The 18,985-nt window shown below is 35.7% G+C and overlaps 2 protein-coding genes across 2 annotated transcripts; one reads left to right on the forward strand and one right to left on the reverse strand.

Annotated features, from left to right (window-relative positions):
• The first annotated feature begins 3,906 nt into the window (after positions 1–3,906).
• LOC130981574 (protein unc-13 homolog) lies at positions 3,907–8,651 on the forward strand. The gene is made up of 6 exons (XM_057905157.1): positions 3,907–3,911; positions 3,984–5,028; positions 5,651–6,508; positions 6,677–7,135; positions 7,235–7,421; positions 7,575–8,651. The coding sequence occupies exons 1-6, from the start codon at positions 3,907–3,909 to the stop codon at positions 8,552–8,554; spliced, it is 3,534 nt and encodes a 1,177-aa protein (XP_057761140.1). The 3' UTR covers positions 8,555–8,651.
• Positions 8,652–9,270: 619 nt separating this feature from the next.
• Positions 9,271–11,134, reverse strand: LOC130981575 (uncharacterized). Its single transcript, XM_057905158.1, has 4 exons — positions 10,883–11,134; positions 10,401–10,682; positions 10,034–10,265; positions 9,271–9,425 (listed from the first exon to the last, which is right to left on the reverse strand). The coding sequence occupies exons 1-4, from the start codon at positions 11,132–11,134 to the stop codon at positions 9,271–9,273; spliced, it is 921 nt and encodes a 306-aa protein (XP_057761141.1).
• Positions 11,135–18,985: the final 7,851 nt, after the last annotated feature.

Raw genomic sequence — 18,985 nt, forward strand, 5'->3', positions numbered from 1 at the left:
TAGACTCTATCTTGAGTAAACTCGGATATACTCGGTCAAATTCGGACAAACTCGTGAGTCTAAGACCGAGTTAGCGAGTTTGCGTTTTTCTTCATTTTTGCTAAAAAAAAGCGTCATTTTGAAACAAAAAATACTTTTTTTATTAGGGTTACGATAACACTCCCAAAGAATGAAAGAAAACTCACTCATAACTCACTCACCTGCGTCGTTTCTCTCAAGTCTCACTTTTTTCATGTTTTGCCACAGTCGCCGTTCCACGTCGAGCTGCCGTTGTTGGCCTGCATCTGCTACCTCTGCTCTGATTTGCGCCATTGTCTTTGTGAATTTTACCTATGTTGCCCTCTACTTTGTATTTCTTCACATCTCCACTATTCGCAACTCCATCGTGCTATCACCGTTCACGAGTTCGACTACTTCTCCTACAGTCCTATCTCTGCTCTGGTTTACACTGTCGTGAAATCCATGACTATTTGTCGCCATCGTTTCGTGTTGCTGCTACACCCTCACTATCGCTACCTGCTGTACTCTTGTCTTCGATCTGCTGTTGCTGGGACTTTGCCCCTTCTTTTCTTCCGTATCATCTATTTTTTGTATGTCTTTTGCTCTTTTTTGAGCCTTTGCTTCTTAATTTAGTTTTTTTTTTTGCTTTTTAAATTTTGTTGTTTCTAATTTTAGCCTATTGCTTATCGTTTATGTTAGATGGCCAAATGGTTCATCCATTCATAGCTGATTAGTAATTAGTTATTTTTATTAGAGTTAATTTGATTATTTGATACTGTTCAATGTTCAATTAAAGATTTAGTATTACAGATTTAGAATTTTTTATTTTGTGTGTTTTATGTTGTATTTGTATAAGAATAATTATAGAGAATTTGAATGTGTATTTTAAAGTATTTGTTATAATGTATGCTATTATTTTAATTTATTATGTGCTTTAAGATTGATATTATTAATTTTGAACAAGTAGAATTGAGTAAATATACATTATGTATAATATATATATATATATAAACTTCATAACAGGTGAACTCGTACGGGTCTACGAGTTAACTCGCGAGTCGAGTCTAGGTCAGCTCCACAAATTTATTTAGGCTCGCGAGTTTAACAACTTTATTAAAGAATATATATACAAAGAGTAGTGTAACATAAAGATACCAAATTTCATTCACAAAGTAATCATTTTAAAATTATTTTCAAAATCAATATTAATTGATACATAGTATCAAGTGACTACTAATTGTTTATTTCCAAAGTCAATACTAATTAATTTTATAGTATCTAGTTACTATATATTTAGGATACGTACAAGGTACATAATATATATGCTACATTCATGCACATCAAAATAATTTAGTTATTAAATTAATCAAACGAATAAAATATATATTAAAATAACATAAAACATAAAACATAAAATATTTAAAATAATATAAGGAGATAAATGCCAAATTGAAAGTCGAAATATTCTGAAACTGATAAAATAGTATCTGATTTTTGTTATTTATAAAATAGTCCTAAAAGATTTTAAAATTCGACAAAATCACACAACTGTGAAAGGATGATTTCATAGTGAACGAAAAACATTGATGTGGCTGTCGGAAGAGAGCTCTGATGATGACAGAGAATTTCGGTAATGTTTTCGACGAATTCTTCCTTCTATTTCTTCTTCTTTTTGAGTTATCTGTCATCATCGGAGCTCTCTATTTATAGCCATATAAGTATTTTTCGTTTACTGTGATGTCATCTTTTTTATAATTGAGTAATTTTATCATATTTAAAAATTTTGTAAGAATTATTTTGTCAATAACAAAAATCAAATATCATTTTATCAGTGTCAAATTTTTTTGAAAAAATACTAGAATCAAAGAGAGAGAGACAGTAACAATGTCAGAATCGAAAGGATTAGAGATAGAGAAAAATAGTGATGAGAAAAAATATTTTAGTTCAAAAATCATTTTAAAATCAAATTAAACATGATGAACAAATTTAAATAAAAAAAATGTTAGAAATAATTTTAATTTTCAAACTAAATTATATGAATAAAATTGTACTTAATGCTATTATTAAACGTTTGCTCTATCAATTTTATCAATACTACTAATCAAAATTTCTACATGATACTAACATTATGTACCCCCGAAGAAAAAATAAAAATCAAATAACGTTATTCTTGTTTATATGAATACCAGCTAAGAGATCTACATAGCTTTAATCACCACATTTCTTACCCTTACTAGTTACTATGCTTGGAATAATCGACGAAGATTACGTATCTAAACTTTATTTGCAGAAACGACGAGGACCAGTTCTCTTCCGTTAACTACCACACTATACATTTAATTATTTACTATATATCTTAAAAAGATTTTTTTTTTAACCTTTAGTATTTAAACTCAATATTTTCTAGTTAAAATATAAAAAATCAATTAATTAAATATGTTCTTCCTCTTATGAAATGAGAAAAATATAAATGCAATTGTCGATTATAAACTAATAATGTTAATACATTTTGAAAAAAATAAGCGCAATATTTTTTAAATCTTAAATTTTAAATTATAATTACGAATTGTTGATATAAAATATAATAAATACAAGATAAGATTTATTTAATTACAAAAGAATGTAACACTATTTTTAATAAAGAGTATTTAAAAATAGATTTTATATCTTTGCCAAAAAAAAAATTCTTGTTGATTTAAAGTTTTTTTTTGTTTATGAGTTTAATTTTAATACATTAATAATATAAAATATTTTATATAATCATCAAATTATCTATTTTTTTATGATTATTCACATAATTAATACAAAAATCATTATTTTTAATATCGTAATATAATTAAATATATAACATATATGTATAAAATTATTTACATACTTATAGTGCATTAAAATTAGGGTAATTCACGTAAAGAAACTAAATGAGATTCAATTTTATATGAATCCTCTAAATGAAGAAACTGTTACGTGGAAGTGCTGTTTATATGTAAATCGACTTTATTAAATTCGATTTAGGACTTTGCATGTAAATTAAATTTAATGCATTCTATTTACGTGGTTACATAATAAATCGAATTAATATTATTCATTTGATTTAAGATTTGTGGTAGCAAATTAAAATTGATAGCTTCAATTTACGTGGTAGACTAAGTGAAATATAGTAAATTAAATAGGCTGAATTCGATTTACTCAATAATAAACCCTAAAGATAAAGCAATTCTACTAAATTTGATTTACTATGAATAATTACTTTGCATAATTATGTATAAACCTAATAATTCGAAGCAAATAATTTTGATTTACTATGGGTAGATTTTAAATATTATTAAGTCAAAGTTAATAGAATTAATTTATGTATAAACTTAATAGTTCGAATTTATTTAATTCAATTTACTATTAAAATGATCAAATTAAATTTAGTCAATTTAATTGATATATAATTATAAATTAAAAAATATATGTAACGTTTCTTCTTTTAAAAAATTCACGTAAAATTGATTGTGACATAGTCTTTTCATGTAAATTGCCCTTAAAATTATTTTTGTTTTTACAGGGAGTAAAAACAGAAAAATACATGTTAAGTGAAGAAAGATCTGATATCTAATCGTTGTTATCCCCTGGCCTAACAACGAAAGCCCAACACCGTTATTAATTATTTCACAGTGGATAGATCTTACATTGTGGTAAATGTGATATATCCAGTTATCTCGCAACTAATAAATAGAGAGATGGGGAAGGAATAATTGGGGGTGGCGCTACCTCAGCCAATCATTAATCTCGTTAATCAACTAATTATCCAAAAAAGTAATCTAACTTAAAATTAACAACTCATCACCTTCCTCATCCACCTTTCCGTTATTCACCATTATCTTCGAATAGCCACTTTCTAAAATCTTCTCTATCACAACTATGAAGTAACAATAATAATAAAAAATAAATAATAATGATAACACATTAATTAGTTTAATTTTCACTGTTGCATGCAGCTACCTCCTCCGCCACCGCCACCGCCACCACCATGGCCTCATCCCACCGTCCCCGCCGTCACGATTCCTCCCCGGGTCCCTTCCCTCCCTTGTCCTCCACGCCACCCTCCTCCTCCGCTATTCCCATTCCCACCCCCCCCCAACCCATTCCCGCCATGAATCCTCCCCATTCCCCCTCCTCCCACCATCTTCCATTTCCGCGGACCCGCTACCACCAACGTCTCCACGATCTCGCCGGCGCCACAGCCGCCGCGAATCCTTACCAGGCCTATCCCTCCCTCCGATTATCCGTTCCATTTCCACCCACAACCGCCGCGACTCTTGTCCCGATCCCTTCCCACTATCGCCTACGTCGCGCGCCGAAACGCCGTCGTCTTTCACCACCAGCAACAACGCAACGACACCGACACCCTCTCAACAAAGCCAACAACTGGTTCGTTATGAATCAGATCCAGTTCTCATGCCTCCCTCGTCACCATTGGAATCACCACAACCATTATCCCCTTCAAGTTACTTCTACGACGAACAACATAACTACGTCGCAAAAGCCAAACAAGATCTCTACGATAAACAAAGCGATCTGGCATGGCCGTTTGGGGATCTTCAAGGAATCGACGGCGATGACTTCAGGGAAACCGCATACGAGCTGTTCTTCACGGCGTGTAGGTCCTCGCCGGGCTTCGGTGGCCAGAGCAGCCTCACGTTCTATTCGAAGCATGAGAATAATAATGGTGTGGGTGCTGGTGCTGGTGGAGCGCCGGTGTTGCAGTCGAGTAGGGTGAAGCGTGCGCTAGGGTTGAAGATGATGAGGAGCACCTTGGATCAGAGAATTTCGGCGGCGGAGTCTCCGGCGATGTCGCCGTTGATGTCGCCTTTGGTATCGCCGTTGGTGTCGCCGGTGGCGGGAGGTAGCAGCCCCAAGTCTCGGTTGGTGAAGCCGAGGAAGCAGATGAGTATGGCGGATGTGATGAGGGTGCAGATGCAGGTGACGGAGCAGAGTGATAACCGCCTCAGAAAAACCCTAATGAGGACCCTTGTTGGCCAAGTAACTTCAAATTATTATTGTTTATTATTATTATTTTCAAATCTTCAATATTTTTCTTTAAATGAATTTCAACAAAATAATATGAAAATTGACTATTTTTTAATTGTTATACGCAAATAATAAGAGTGTTTGACAAAGTCACTCAAGAAATAAATATGCATAATAGGCTTTATTGTTTTTATTTATTAAAAGTAAAGTTAATATTCGAGTTCTAAAAAAATAATATGAAAAGAAAAAAAAAGTAAATTTTTGGAATGAATTTAAAATGTGACAAAAAATAATTTTATATTATTTTGGTAATTTACCATTATTGAAATTTCAATGTTCTAATAGCTTTTTGGCTGGGTGGTTCTTTGGTGTAATCGTCCATGGTTAGTGTGTAAATTTGATTCTCTGTCCAGCATTGTATCTCATCCTCCAATTTATAATGTCAGCCACTTCAACCAAAAATAAGAGTCATTCTAATTCTAATTAACTACTATTAATTGATTATGCAGATAATGAATCCGTTGACACACTTAATGTTATTGTTAAATATAATAATGTGATTGATTCATCTAGCTACACTGATTTTGGTCTAAACTAGCTAACTATTAATTATAAAAACAAACTTGAATTGCAGCTTGGAAGACAAGCAGAAACTATCATCCTCCCATTGGAACTCCTACGCCACCTTAAGCCCTCAGAATTCAACAATTTCCAAGAGTACCATTTGTGGCAGAAGAGGCAGCTCAAGATGATTGAAGCAGGACTCCTCTTGTACCCTTCCATCCCGGTCGAAAAGACCAACCAATTCGCCATGAATCTCAGGGAAATCATAAAGAATGGTGTGGAACAGCCTTTGGACACAGGCAGGAACTCAGATACAATGAGAACTTTCAGCAACTCTGTTCTTTCCTTATCAATGAGGAACCCTGATGGTGGTGCTCCCACCAATGTGTGCCACTGGGCTAATGGTTACCCTGTCAATGTTCATCTCTATATACCTCTTCTTCAATCCATTTTTGATCTGAAGGAGGAAACTTCAATCCTTGATGAGGTTGATGAGATGCTTGACTTAATGAAGAAAACATGGACATCATTAGGGATAAATAGGTCAATTCACAATGTGTGCTTTGCATGGGTTCTGTTTCAAAAATATGTGGAAACTGGCCAAGTAGAACATGACCTACTTTGTGCCTCACATGCAATGTTGAATGAGGTTGCAAGTGATGCTAAGAAAGAAAAGGATCCAAAGTATATTGAGATATTGAAATCCGTGCTAAGTTCATTGAAGGATTGGGGTGAAAAGAGGTTGCTTGCTTACCAAGAATATTTCCAAGTTGAGGCTGCTGGAGAAATTGAGAACCTTCTTCCTGTAGTTTTGTTAGTACACAAGATTCTAGGAGATGTTGCACCCTCTGGTGAAGGTAGTGAAGGGAAAGGAGGGGATAGGGTTGATGATTATATTCGATCTTCGATGAAGAATGCATTTGAAAATGTAAGTGCTAGTCCAAAAATGATGCAAATTATACTTATTTCTGAACAGAGTTAGTCTCATTTAAAGTGCAGGTTGCAGTTTAGAGAGTAAAATGCAATATCTGAATAGTTGATAACAATGCTTATTACTGATTTATATAATGGATTTCTCATTTTCTGATGATCACAGGCACTCCAAGCAGCAAATGCCAAATATACTCAATGTCAAACAAAGAAAGAAATAAGTGAAGTTATGTTCCAATTAGCACAAGAGATTGAAGACTTGGCAAATAAAGAAAGACAAAGTTATAGTCCAGTGTTGAAGAAATGGCATCCAACTGCAGCTGCAGTTGCAGCATTGACATTGAACAATTGCTATGGATTTGTTTTGAAGCAGTATTTAACTGAAATGATGACAACAGAAACAAGCGAGACAATTATAGTACTACAAAGGGCTAAAAAGCTAGAAGATATTTTGGTCCAAATGGTAGTTGAAGACTCGGTTGATTGTGAAGATGGTGGCAAAACAGTAGTGACTGAGATGGTTCCTTTTGAAGTTGATTCAACCATAGTTAACATTTTGAAGAGATGGATGGATGCTTCAATGCAAAGAGGGAATTACTGTTTCCAAAAAGCAAAAGAACATGAAGTAAGTTCTGGCTTTATGATATATATGATCCTCTTTATATCATATCAGATGTTTTTAGTTTCCCAATCTTATAAATCTTTTTTGTGCCTTATATTTCAGAATTGGAATCCAAAGTCCAAATCAGAGCCTTATGCAAAATCAGTAGTAGAGCTGATGAATTTGGCAAAGATAATTGTGCAAGAATTCTTTCTACTTCCAGTACCAATAACTGAAGATTTAGTCCAAGAACTTGCTACTGGATTACAAAATCTCTTCAAGGAATACACAATGTTTGTAGCAGCATGTGGTAAGTAATTTGAGTTCAATTAGTTCATATGATGAAATCTGAACATACTATCCCTAGAAATCTCCTTCCTAAATCACTAGGTTCATTTGAAATGCTAAATAATAATCCCTACCTAGCATCCTTGATTTCTGATTTATTATGTTCTGCTCAAAGGTTTGAAAGAGAACTATGTGCCAAATCTTCCACCACTCACCAGATGCAATAGGAATTCAAAGTTCCACAAGTTTTGGAAGATAGCTACACCATGCAGAGTAACATGTGAAGATCCACACATGTATGGAATATATGAAGCTAGGCATCCTCATGCATGTACCAGCCGCGGAACGCAGCGCCTTTACATTCGAATCAACACCTTACACTATCTCCTTCAACATATCCCTTCCCTTGACAAATCACTCTCCTTGTCCAAAGGAGTCGTTCCTTCGATTCGCCATAGTTTCAAAAATATACAGAGCCCTTTAACAAACAGCAGCAAAAGCACTTCATACTTTGAAACAGCAAACTCTTCCATCTTAGCAGCATGCCAGCACCTCTCAGAAGTTGCATCCTATCGCCTCATATTCTTTGACTCGAACTCTTTCCTCTATGAAACACTCTATGCAGGGGATGTAGCCAGTGCCAGAATCCAACCAGGACTCACTGTTCTCAAGCATAACCTCAAGCTGATGACTGCGATTCTGACCGAAAGAGCCAGAGCACAGGCAATGAAAGAGATCATGAAGGCATGCTTTGATGCATTCCTTATGGTCCTGCTTGCTGGTGGAACCTCAAGGATGTTCAATGAGTCAGATTACATTATGATCCAAGAAGACTTTGAAAACTTGAAGGCTGTGTTCATCAACTGTGGAGAAGGGTTGGTTGGTGATGAAGCAGTGGAGAAAGAGAGTGAGGTAGTTGAAGGGGTTATAGCATTGATGGGGTTGAGCACTGGAGAGTTGATGGAGACTTTGACCAATATTGTGTTAAGTGATGAGGGAAATGGTGTTATTGGACACAAGTTGCCAATGCCTCCAACTACAAGGAAGTGGAGTAGAACTGACCCCAACACAATATTGAGGGTCTTATGCTATAGAAATGATAAAACTGCAAACCATTACTTGAAGAGGACATTCTCAATAGCAAAGAGGAGATAACAGCAAAGGAGGTATGTTAGGCTTTGTTTGGTAATTGTCTCAAACCAACAATATAGATACACTTAGAGACACACAATTTTTTGAAAACAAAAATATAAAAATAGGTAAAATGAAAACAATAAAGATAGAGACAGGCATATTTTTTTTCTCTGTCTTGTTTCTGTCTTTATTGTCTAATTCGTCTAAGTGTTTTTATATTTTATCTTAAAACACTTACCAAACACCGTCATAGTTTCTTTGGATTCAAGTTAAAGGTAAGCAATGATCCATTTTGCTAATCATTGTTGGCGTAAAATGTCTTTACTTCAAAGAAGGAAGCATTTGATGGAATTGTGAGGAAGGGAGAACGAGAGAAGCAAAATTTAGTCAATGTAATTTGATGATGATTATGCATTTAACCTTAGGAGTTAGCTTGTACAGGATGCAACGATGATCAATAACAATTTCGATTATAAATTGCTGAATAGTGTGATGAGCACATCGTGTATTTTTGTAACCGAAAAAAGGAAACTGAACTACTTGCATGCATGTTGTCATTACTAATTTTAGTGCACCATGTAAACAAAAGGCTTTTTTTTTTTTTGGTGACTAAACAAAAAGAAACAAAGAAAAAAAAGAAATTATCTTAAATCAACAAGCATAAGATGCTGAAGCTCATCACAAGGTTCCGACCAAATAACATGAGTTGGATTGGTCTTGACCGCATATCTCGCCAGTCAATCTGCCACAGCGTTAGCATCACGGGTAATCCATTCAAAATCCACAACCCAAGGTCTTGATAGAAGCTCCTGTATCTTCTGAAGAATATCAACCACATCACAATTTAGCCCATTTGCCGGATTTTTTAAAATGTGCAAAACGTCAAGAGAATCTGTTTCGCACACAATATCTCTCAAGTCATAATCCCAAGCTAAAATCAAACCCCTCCAAACAGCAAAAAACTCACATCTGACGATAGGCTCTGGAGCAAGGTAGCGAAAATCGAGATTTTACATAGAATCGGAAAATTAATTAAAAATCGTAAAGCGTAAAATCGTAAAACGGAACGTAAGATTCTACCAATTATATAAATTTATCAATATCAATTATAAGAGTAATATAATATGATAAAATTAAATAATTTAAAAAAAATGAGAATTTAAATTTGACAAAAGTATCATAAATAATAACATAATGATAAAATAAAAATAAAGTAGCATAAATATATAATAAAATGTAACATTTGTAAAGTTCAAAGATAAAAATATAAACTAACCACAAGTCTGAAATTCAAAAATAATAATATGTAACATCACAAATATAAAATAGATAACATAACATCATACTAAAAAATATAAAGACTAAAGCAATTTATTAACGTCAAGATCATCATGTTCTCCAACATTTTGATTTTCATTAGGAGGAAAGTTGAGAAGCTCATTGAAAGCATCATCATCAAAAAGAGGAATCTCCAAATTAATCAAAGGACCCCATCTTTACCTCTATCTTCTTGAGGGGCTAAGTTTACATCATTTTGTGTGTCAAATTCTTCCATATTTTCCATCATATTTTCATCTTCCACAATCCATTCTTCATCTGAATCCAAGTCTTCAAGGCTATAATCAGCAGTATTTCTTGATGGCTTTTTCCTTGCCAATCTTGAATTAGTCATCACAAAAACAACATCATTCCTTGTGCTTGTCTTCAAACGATTTCTTCTTTTCGTGTGAACCTAATAATATCAAAATTTACAAGAATTTATTTAATATATTAACATATGCTAATTAAAAAAAATAGAATTGAATAATTAACTAATTCTATAATTTAGAAAATAAATTCCTAAGTTAATATCAAATTAAAAGTTTACCATCTCAAAAGCACTCCAATTACGCTCACATCCTGATGAACTACAAGTCAAACTCAAGACACGGATAGCAAACTTTTGAAGTTCTGGATGTTCATCTCCATAAGAATCCCACCATTGTGAGGGTGTTTTAGTTTTGAGAGCATTCTTGGCAACATCTCTACCAAAAAATTTAGCCTTACTCTTGAAATCTTCAAGTTGACTATCAATAATTGTAATGAGTGCAGGATCTCTCACAAGTATATCCAAACAATCATAAAGTCCTTTTTTAACATCATACTCAACCTTAAATTAGGACTATAATGAATTTGTGGATTCAAATAATAGCCTGTAGCATGCAAAGGCCTAAAGAGTTGCTTGTCCCATCTTGCATCAATAATATCCCACAAGGTTTAACTAAAGAAAAACATACAAATAGTGAATTAGACAATTAGTTAATTAGTAAATAATTAAATAATAAAACTGAGAGAAAAATATTTAATTACTAGTTTTATTAGTTCAACACTTTGAAAAGCATCTTTAATCTTTTCTTTAGCACGATCAATTTCAGAATACATATATCCCATAGCTGCCTTACCCTCTGAATCCACTATACGAAGCACATGAAGAAGAGGATAAGCACATCTCAAGCAATGGATAATGTTTCCCCAAAATGTTTTATCCAAAATATTTTCAATGTTTTTTCCATCTCTTGTCTTTGAGCACTTGCTTTCCTTCCATTCATCCGAGATGAACATTCTATTGGATTCTTCTTCTCATTAAGACTACCCAAAGTAAGGTAGGACGTAGCAAATCGCGTCATACCTGGTCTCACCAATCTCTTCCTTTGGTGTGCTGTTGTAAAAGGGAAATTAGAGAAGTCCTAGAATATAAGTTAGCTTTCTTCTTTGGGCAATGGTGTCTTTGTGAAGATCTAGCTTCTTCTCAAAATCTTCAAGCATCAAATCAATGCAATGAGCACAAGGAGTCCAATAAAGATTCTTTCTCTTTTCATTAACATTTGTCCTGCCTTTTTGTAGTTAGCTGCATTATCAGTTACAACTTGAACCACATTCTCTTCTCCCACTTCCTCTACAACTTCATCAATCATCTTGAATATCTTTTCAGCTGTTTTGCATATATCAGAAGCATTAATGGATTTCAAGAAAACAGTTCCCTTAGGACTATTCACAAGAAAGTTGAGAATAGTTCTCCTTCTTTTATCCGTCCAACCATCTGTCATAATAGTGCATCCAGTTTTCTTCCATTCAGTTTTATGTTCTTCTAATGTTAGTTTAGTTGACTCTACCTTCTTCTTCAATAATTTTCCTCTTAACTCATCATAAGAAGGTGGCTTGAATCCTAATCCATGGCGGGCAACCTTCTCAAACATGTTATGGTATTCTTCAGACCTTGCAACATTAAAGGGAATAGCATTATTGTAGATGAACGAAGCAATTTCATCACACGCCTCTTCCCTTAAGCCCTTCTTAAAAATTGAGTTGATTGTTGTTTGAGTGCTCACACCCCTTTTCTTAAAGAGACTTGCTGGTGTCTGTATTTCTTTTTCCTTTCTCTTCTCACCAACTAAGGCATCCCCTTCTTCTTCTTAACTAAATTTTTTTGCAAACCAACAACAATATCAAACATATCCTTTTTAACCTCATCAGAAACACCCATGCAAGGTTCAACATCTTTTTTTGTTCCTGCCAAATGATGTTTCAACCTATATACTCCTCCTGTCACCACTTTATCACAATATTTGCATTTTATTTTTTTGGCATCTCCATCAACCGAAATTCCATGCTTCCAAGCTTTGTCACTCCTATTTCCTGCAGTATTTTTAGCAATCTTTTTGGATACACAACCACGATCAATTTTAACTCCAGTATTATTTTCATCATTATCCGCATTTGAAGCCATATTAAACCTAAACAAATAGAAGTACATAATTTATAATCTATGAAATCTAAAATGAGAATCACAGTAGCAATAAATTCACATTATTTTTAAAAGAAAATTATGTAGTCCATATCAAATCCACTACACTAAAATAAATAAACTTATAAAAAAATATATAATTAACTATGTAAGCATTTAGGTTGTAGGTAACAATTAAAAAACTTAACTAGCAAAGTTTTAAGAACCAAAAAATTAAATGAAAAATAAAGTTCCTAAATTCCAATCCAATTATGTTTCACATTTTCTATTTTTCTTATATTTGAGCACAGTACTATATATGTATTATATTGGTACTCCTTAAATAAATAAACTTATAAACAAATATATAATTAATTATGTAAGCATTTAGGTTGTAGTAGTAATTAAAAAACTTAACTAACAAAGCTTTAAGAACCAAAAAATTAAATGAAAAACAAAGTTCCTAAATCCCAATTCAATTATGTTTCGTTGACATTTTCTACTTTTCTTATATTTGAGCACAGTACTCTATATATATATATATATATTATATTGGTACTCCTTATTTATATTGGAATCTTTGAGAGGCAACACAAATCAGGAGCATAACAAAATGAAAAGAACAAGCTAAAATTAGTGCATGCAAAGCGAAATTTCATTGAACTGTCTTAATATTAATAATCCAAATCATAAATTTCTTCATCACTTCATCACTCTATCTATGAACCTCGTTGATCACTATTGGTTGTTAATGATGGTAAAAAAACTAAAACTAATTATATTTTTTAATTGTAAATTTGTAATGATGATAAATTACTAAATATGTTATTAATTTATTATGTACTTACCGGATGAGATTGCACAAGGTATCGCAGGTCTGCAGCGCACAAGCACATAACAGAGATGAATCATGCAGAGGCCACCACAGTCATGGAATCACTCTCATAAAGTTGTGTTGACAAGAACTGACAACAAGCTAACAATAGTAGAAGAAAAAGTGTAAAATCGTTGAATAAAAACCTCAAAAAAATACAGAATACCATGGGTCAATGAGAGATTGAGAATAGTGGAAGAGTGGGAGAGAGTCGGAATTCAAAAAGAAAGGGAGAGATAAGTAACCGCTTAGGAAGTGTAACAGAAATTGAAGAGTTTTTAGTGGGGTTCGAGTTGGGCCAGCCGGGTCGTCTCAAACCCGCAAATCCTCTTCTTCTGGAATTCCTTTCCTTTGACGCGGTGGAGACGGCACGATTGCACGATTTCACGATCTTCCACGGCGATTCCATGAATTCTAGCTTCACCAGGCGCGGAAGTAGAAACGAAAACGGGGATGACCTGCGAACCCGTAACATCGTCCGTTTATACGGGTAAAGACGCGGTTTTTGCTACCTTGCTCTAGAGGATAGCTACTAGAACAACCCGAAATCCAACGCCCATTAGAATCTCTAATAACACAACCAATTCCTGCTAGGTTCCAATCAGAAAACAGACTCGCATCACAATTAACTTTAAAAGTGTCACCGATCATACCAAATCGATTGTTGCATATTTCCCACATTCCATCGAAATCCTTCTTTTAAGATATCATAAGCCTTTAGAATATTCCTCCAAGTAGTTGAGGCATTGTGACAATGACTGCTGCCCAAGTCCTTGGAGTTCTGGAGGTATTTGTGAGTTAGAACCTGCACCCACAACTTGTTCTTATTATTCAGACAATCCCAAACCAACTTGCAAGTAGCCATGTTCGCACAGAGAGTATCTCTAACACCCAAGCCACCTGCCTTCTTAGAAGTTATAGCAATGTCCCACTTGACCAACGGCAACCCTCTCCCATTCGCTTGACCTTTCTATAAAAACTGACACATCAAAGAATCAATCTTGTCGCACGCATACTTCGGAAGAAGGAAAACTTGCATATTGTAAACCAGAATAGAAGCCATCATCGCATTCACAAGACAAAGTCTGCCTGCCTTGTTAAGCAAGCACCCTTTCCAACTAGCAAGTTTTCTCTATATATTGTCAATGACCTCCTGCGCCATCTTCCTAGAAGCCATATCATGACCAATATTAACTCCCAAATATCTTCCCATATCTTGACAAAATCGGATGCTAGAGATCCTTGAAAGCACCTCTTTTCTTCTCGCTGAAACATTCTTGGAACATTGAGCCTTAGATTTATGGATATTCACCTTCAGTCCCGACGCTTGAGTAAACATATCCAGTGTCTTCATAACCTCTGTCACCTGAGTTTTTGTTGCTTTACAAAATAGTAAGAGATCATCAGCAAACATCAAGTGAGAGATTTTTGGGCCATGTCTAGAAACAGATACGGGGATCCAAGATCCTTGAGAGACTTTATGCGATATAAGACAAGAAAGATTCTCCATATAGAGCACAAAAAAGTAAGAGGACATGGGATCCCCCTGTCTCATCCCCCTCATGGGTTTAAAGCTTTGAAGCCTATTACCATTCCACAGCATAGACAAAGAGGACGAAGTCACACAAGCCATGATAAGATTAATAGTAGCCAGGAAAACCAAATTTGATCAAGGAAGTTTCAAGGAATCTCCAGTCTACTCTGTCATAGGCTTTTTCAAGATCAATCTTAAATGCCATAGAACCCTTCTTCGACTTGGTTTTCCTCATGAAATGCATTATTTCTTGCGCAATTATTATATTCTCCGTTGTTCCTCTCCTGGAATAAAACCACCCTGAAGCGATCCAATGATCTCAGAAAGGAAAGGACAAAACCTATTAACAAGGACTTTTATAATAATTTTGTAAATCACATTACATAAACTAATAGGACGAAAATCTTCAGGTAAGACGGAGCTTCAACTTTGGGGATCATAACAATGAATGTGTCAAACACAGCCGCACTGATTCTCACCTGCAAAGGCTTTCTTCACTAAACCCCACACATCACTGCTAAGAGATTCCCAAAATTCTTATAAAAGAGAGCTTGAAATCCATCTGGACCCGGAGCCTTGAAAGAATTCATGCCGAACACAGCTCTTTCACCTCTTCGAGAGCTACTGGTTCAACAAGCTTTTGGCAGGCCTCTCTACTAAGAGAAGGACAAGGGAATTCCCCCATGGCATCCAAGTTAATGCCTCCTTGTAGAGAAAGTTTTTGACCCCACACATCTGCTAAGAGATTCCCAAAATTCTTTATAAAAGAGAGCTTGAAATCCATCTGGACCCGGAGCCTTGAAAGAATTCATGCCGAACACAGCTCTTTTCACCTCTTCGAGAGCTACTGGTTCAACAAGCTTTTGGCAGGCCTCTCTACTAAGAGAAGGACAAGGGAATTCCCCCATGGCATCCAAGTTAACTGCCTCCCTTGTAGAGAAAAGTTTTTGAAAGAAAGAGTTTATTTCCGATTCCAAAACCGTCGCCTCAGAAGACCAAGTGCCATCTTCAAGAAACAATCCATGAATCTTGTTCCTTTTTCGCCTGATTATCGTTTGAAGATGGAAAAATTTAGTATTTCGGTCTCCACATCTAATCCACTTTTTTCTAGATTTTTGGTACCACATTAGCTCTTCTTGGAGGAGGATAGAGTTCAGCTCCTCATGCAAACCTTGCTCTTTAATCCGCTGCTCCGGGTCTTCCCATCTTTCCAGAGACACTTGAATATCATTTAGTTGTCTTTCAAGCTCCCTCTTTTTAACAAACACATTTCCAAAAATCTCTTTATTGAAATTAAGCGCATCCTTTTGGACTTCAAGAAAACTCTTAATAACATCTGGGGCTCCTTTACTCCAAGCTGTATGAACAACATCCCGAAAGAGGGGGTGGGTTAACCAAGCAGCCTGGAATCGAAAAGGACGGTTACCTTTCTTAGCAGTCCCCTCCTTCTTGCATCTAATGAGCAAGGGGCAATGATAAGAATGAAGACGCGCTAACACCTCATTATATGCCTCCGGGAATAAAAGGCACCACTCTTGATTGATCACCGCTCTATCCAATTTTTTTGCTACCTGCAGCCCACCTTTCACCTTTCGAAACAAAGTAAAATTTCTCCCAATAGCCCCCATATCAAACAAATTACATTCAGCCAAGATTTCGGCAAACTTTTTCGATCTTGCATTATAAAAGGAACCTCCTCTCACCTCATTCTGCATTAGAATATCATTAAAATCACCTAGCACAATCCAATGGCCTTGAATCATATTAGAGACCCTGATCAAATCATTCCATAACCTCATACGTCGATGAACATGAGGATTAGCATACACAACACTACAAAAACTAGAAAAATCATCCATCTGAATCTCAAGGCTAATACACTGATCAACTGCATCTAAAACTTTCACTAATATTGAAGGATTAGAACATAAAATCCAAATTCCTCCACTATGACCACTTGCCTCTACAACACCAACATCCCGATAACCAAGCTTGCTCCAGAAATATTTCAAACGCTCAAAGGGTACATGAGTTTCCAGAATAATAAAAAAAGTTGGATGATATTTGCTAACTAACTCTTTGCAGTGAACTCGGGCCAATTTGTTAGAAGCCCCTCTAATATTCCAGGAAAGAAAATTGATATCTATATTATCCATAAAACTAAATTATCAAAAAAGGCACCAACCTCAGGCGAGGACCTTTATGAAGAAGTAGACGGGCCGCCAGAATTTTTTTGAGAGTCCTGCTTCTCCATTCCCAACACTTGTTCTGGAGCACTCCCTATCGCATTAGGTGACGTAGAAGGTGAAATCCGTTGCTGCTGACCCACTCCGCCATCATTGCTCAGCGTCACCGGCGAACTTTGGAGAGATGCCGGTCTCAGCCTCTTATGGCCGTTCTTGATTATAAGAGTGAAGGTCGCTACAGCGGGTATGAGATTGGCACCCTGATTTTTTCCTTTGCCAAGCATTGGAGCATGGTGCTTCCTGAACTTGGAAGACCCAATACTTGCCCCATGGCCCATCAAAGCCTTCTCTCCTTTCTTTATGACTGGGACTTTACCTGAGCTTAGCCCAATCTTCTTTGTAGAAACCAAGTGCTTCTTTTCCAATGAACCATTTTGGGCTACTTTTGAAAAGACCAATTTTTCTTTTCCCTTAGCTATTACTTTAGTCCACCCTTCCTCCTCTATCACGTGCCCATTTTTAGCCTCCTTGCCATGCAATGTAACCTCATCTTCTCCACATAATCCGTAACTGACGCGGACAAATTGGGATTGTTACCAAATTCAAAATCTTTCTCCATTTGGTTTCCTAAGTGCTAGCCACTCAGATCCGTTGCCTTCCTCACCGCCTCATCACTGCGAGTCTCATCCCCGGACTTAACATCTACTGCCTCTCCCTTGCATGGGACTGCGGTATGGCCGAAATAGTTGCACTTCTCACACATCATATTCATAGCCAACAATAATCTTCCGAACAACCGGTAATCCAAGATTCACTTGAACGCAGGCACAAGCTTTCTGCCGATTTAGTCGCTAAATCATCTTTATGGGTTTACCATAGCAAAGCAATTCGCATTATAGCTCTCTCATGATAGTACCATATGCTTAATCCAGCAATTCTTACCCAGACCATCGTATCCCCAAAAGAGTCTTCGCATGGTCTAAAATCTGACGACCACGGCTTAACCGCGATGGCCTAATATCAACCATGGACGTCCTAACAGGACCTTCTCTCTGTCCTCGTTGTGATCAAACTTGACTAGGAAATAACCAAAGCCCACGTCGAGAACCTCGTAGCCACCCTTGAGTCTCCATATCCCCTTCAGTTTATGAACCAAGGCCATATAACTGAAGTGTTTTCCCAGAACTTTAATCACAATAGCTTCGTTGTAAGGCTCTGAAAGAGAAATCCTGGCTTCGTCGGTGAAAGTTACTGTTGGCGGCTTGGGGTAACCTTGCTTCCCTGTTACCATTGCTAAGACGTCCCCTTCTAACCCATCTACTCTGCGTTGTCCCGCTGCTTGTGAAGAACCAATAACCTTATCGCGAAAAGATATCCTCTGAATCCCACTATAACTACCCTTACGCGAATCCTCCATAGCACGTGGCGCAACCCTCCCCATGCTCTCCCCCTTATTCTCCTTGAAATGCTCATTCTCACCGTGTGCTGCCCTCGGACCTTCTCCCCTGCTCTCACCGGACTCTCCTCCCTCACCCATTATTCTCTCACACGGTACTCCAAGAGTACTCTCACTCGTAACAAGAAGTATTAGAACTAAAAGTAATTATTTATAACAAAAGGCTTTAATTGAATGGTTTAATCACTTTTCCACAGAAATAGTAATGTGCGTAATTAGGAACACTTAAAAGGTATGTTGCTACTTAGTTTACTAATCTTTGTCACTATTGCAGGAATAAGTTGCCATATATTCATTTCAGGAAAATACAACAATTATTTTATAAAACTAATTAATAAATAATCAGTTGATCAATTACCATTAGAAGCAAAATTAGATAGACATACACAAAAACGTTCACACAGTAAAAGTAAAACATTGAATGTAATAAAATTAGATAATGACATTCCTAAAGTAACACTAGTTCCAAAAGATAAATTGCTCTTTATTGAATAAGGAAATAGAGAATGATAGAATGAGAATTAGAGGAGGTACACTGTTCTCTTGATGAATTTTATTGAAGTAAGCAAACCAATATCATAAGTCACCAACAAGAATCACAAAATATAAAAAATGCACTATGCATAACAAAGAACACTA

Source organism: Arachis stenosperma, chromosome 5, assembly GCF_014773155.1.
Source record: "Arachis stenosperma cultivar V10309 chromosome 5, arast.V10309.gnm1.PFL2, whole genome shotgun sequence".
NCBI lineage: Eukaryota > Viridiplantae > Streptophyta > Magnoliopsida > Fabales > Fabaceae > Arachis > Arachis stenosperma.

Bases quoted from the DNA above. Each gene is read 5' to 3' on its own strand.
- LOC130981574 (XM_057905157.1), top strand. The intron at 6,509-6,676 runs GTAAGTGCTAGT...TGATGATCACAG, and splicing joins TGAAGAATGCATTTGAAAAT to GCACTCCAAGCAGCAAATGC. The intron at 7,136-7,234 runs GTAAGTTCTGGC...CTTATATTTCAG, and splicing joins AAAAAGCAAAAGAACATGAA to AATTGGAATCCAAAGTCCAA.
- LOC130981575 (XM_057905158.1), bottom strand. From the start codon at position 11,134: ATGTTCATCTCGGATGAATGGAAGGAAAGCAAGTGCTCAAAGACAAGA. The intron at 10,683-10,882 runs GTAATTAAATAT...TCCTAATTTAAG, and splicing joins GTGTTGAACTAATAAAACTA to GTTGAGTATGATGTTAAAAA. The intron at 9,426-10,033 runs GTAAAGATGGGG...TGTGCGAAACAG, and splicing joins AGCCCCTCAAGAAGATAGAG to ATTCTCTTGACGTTTTGCAC.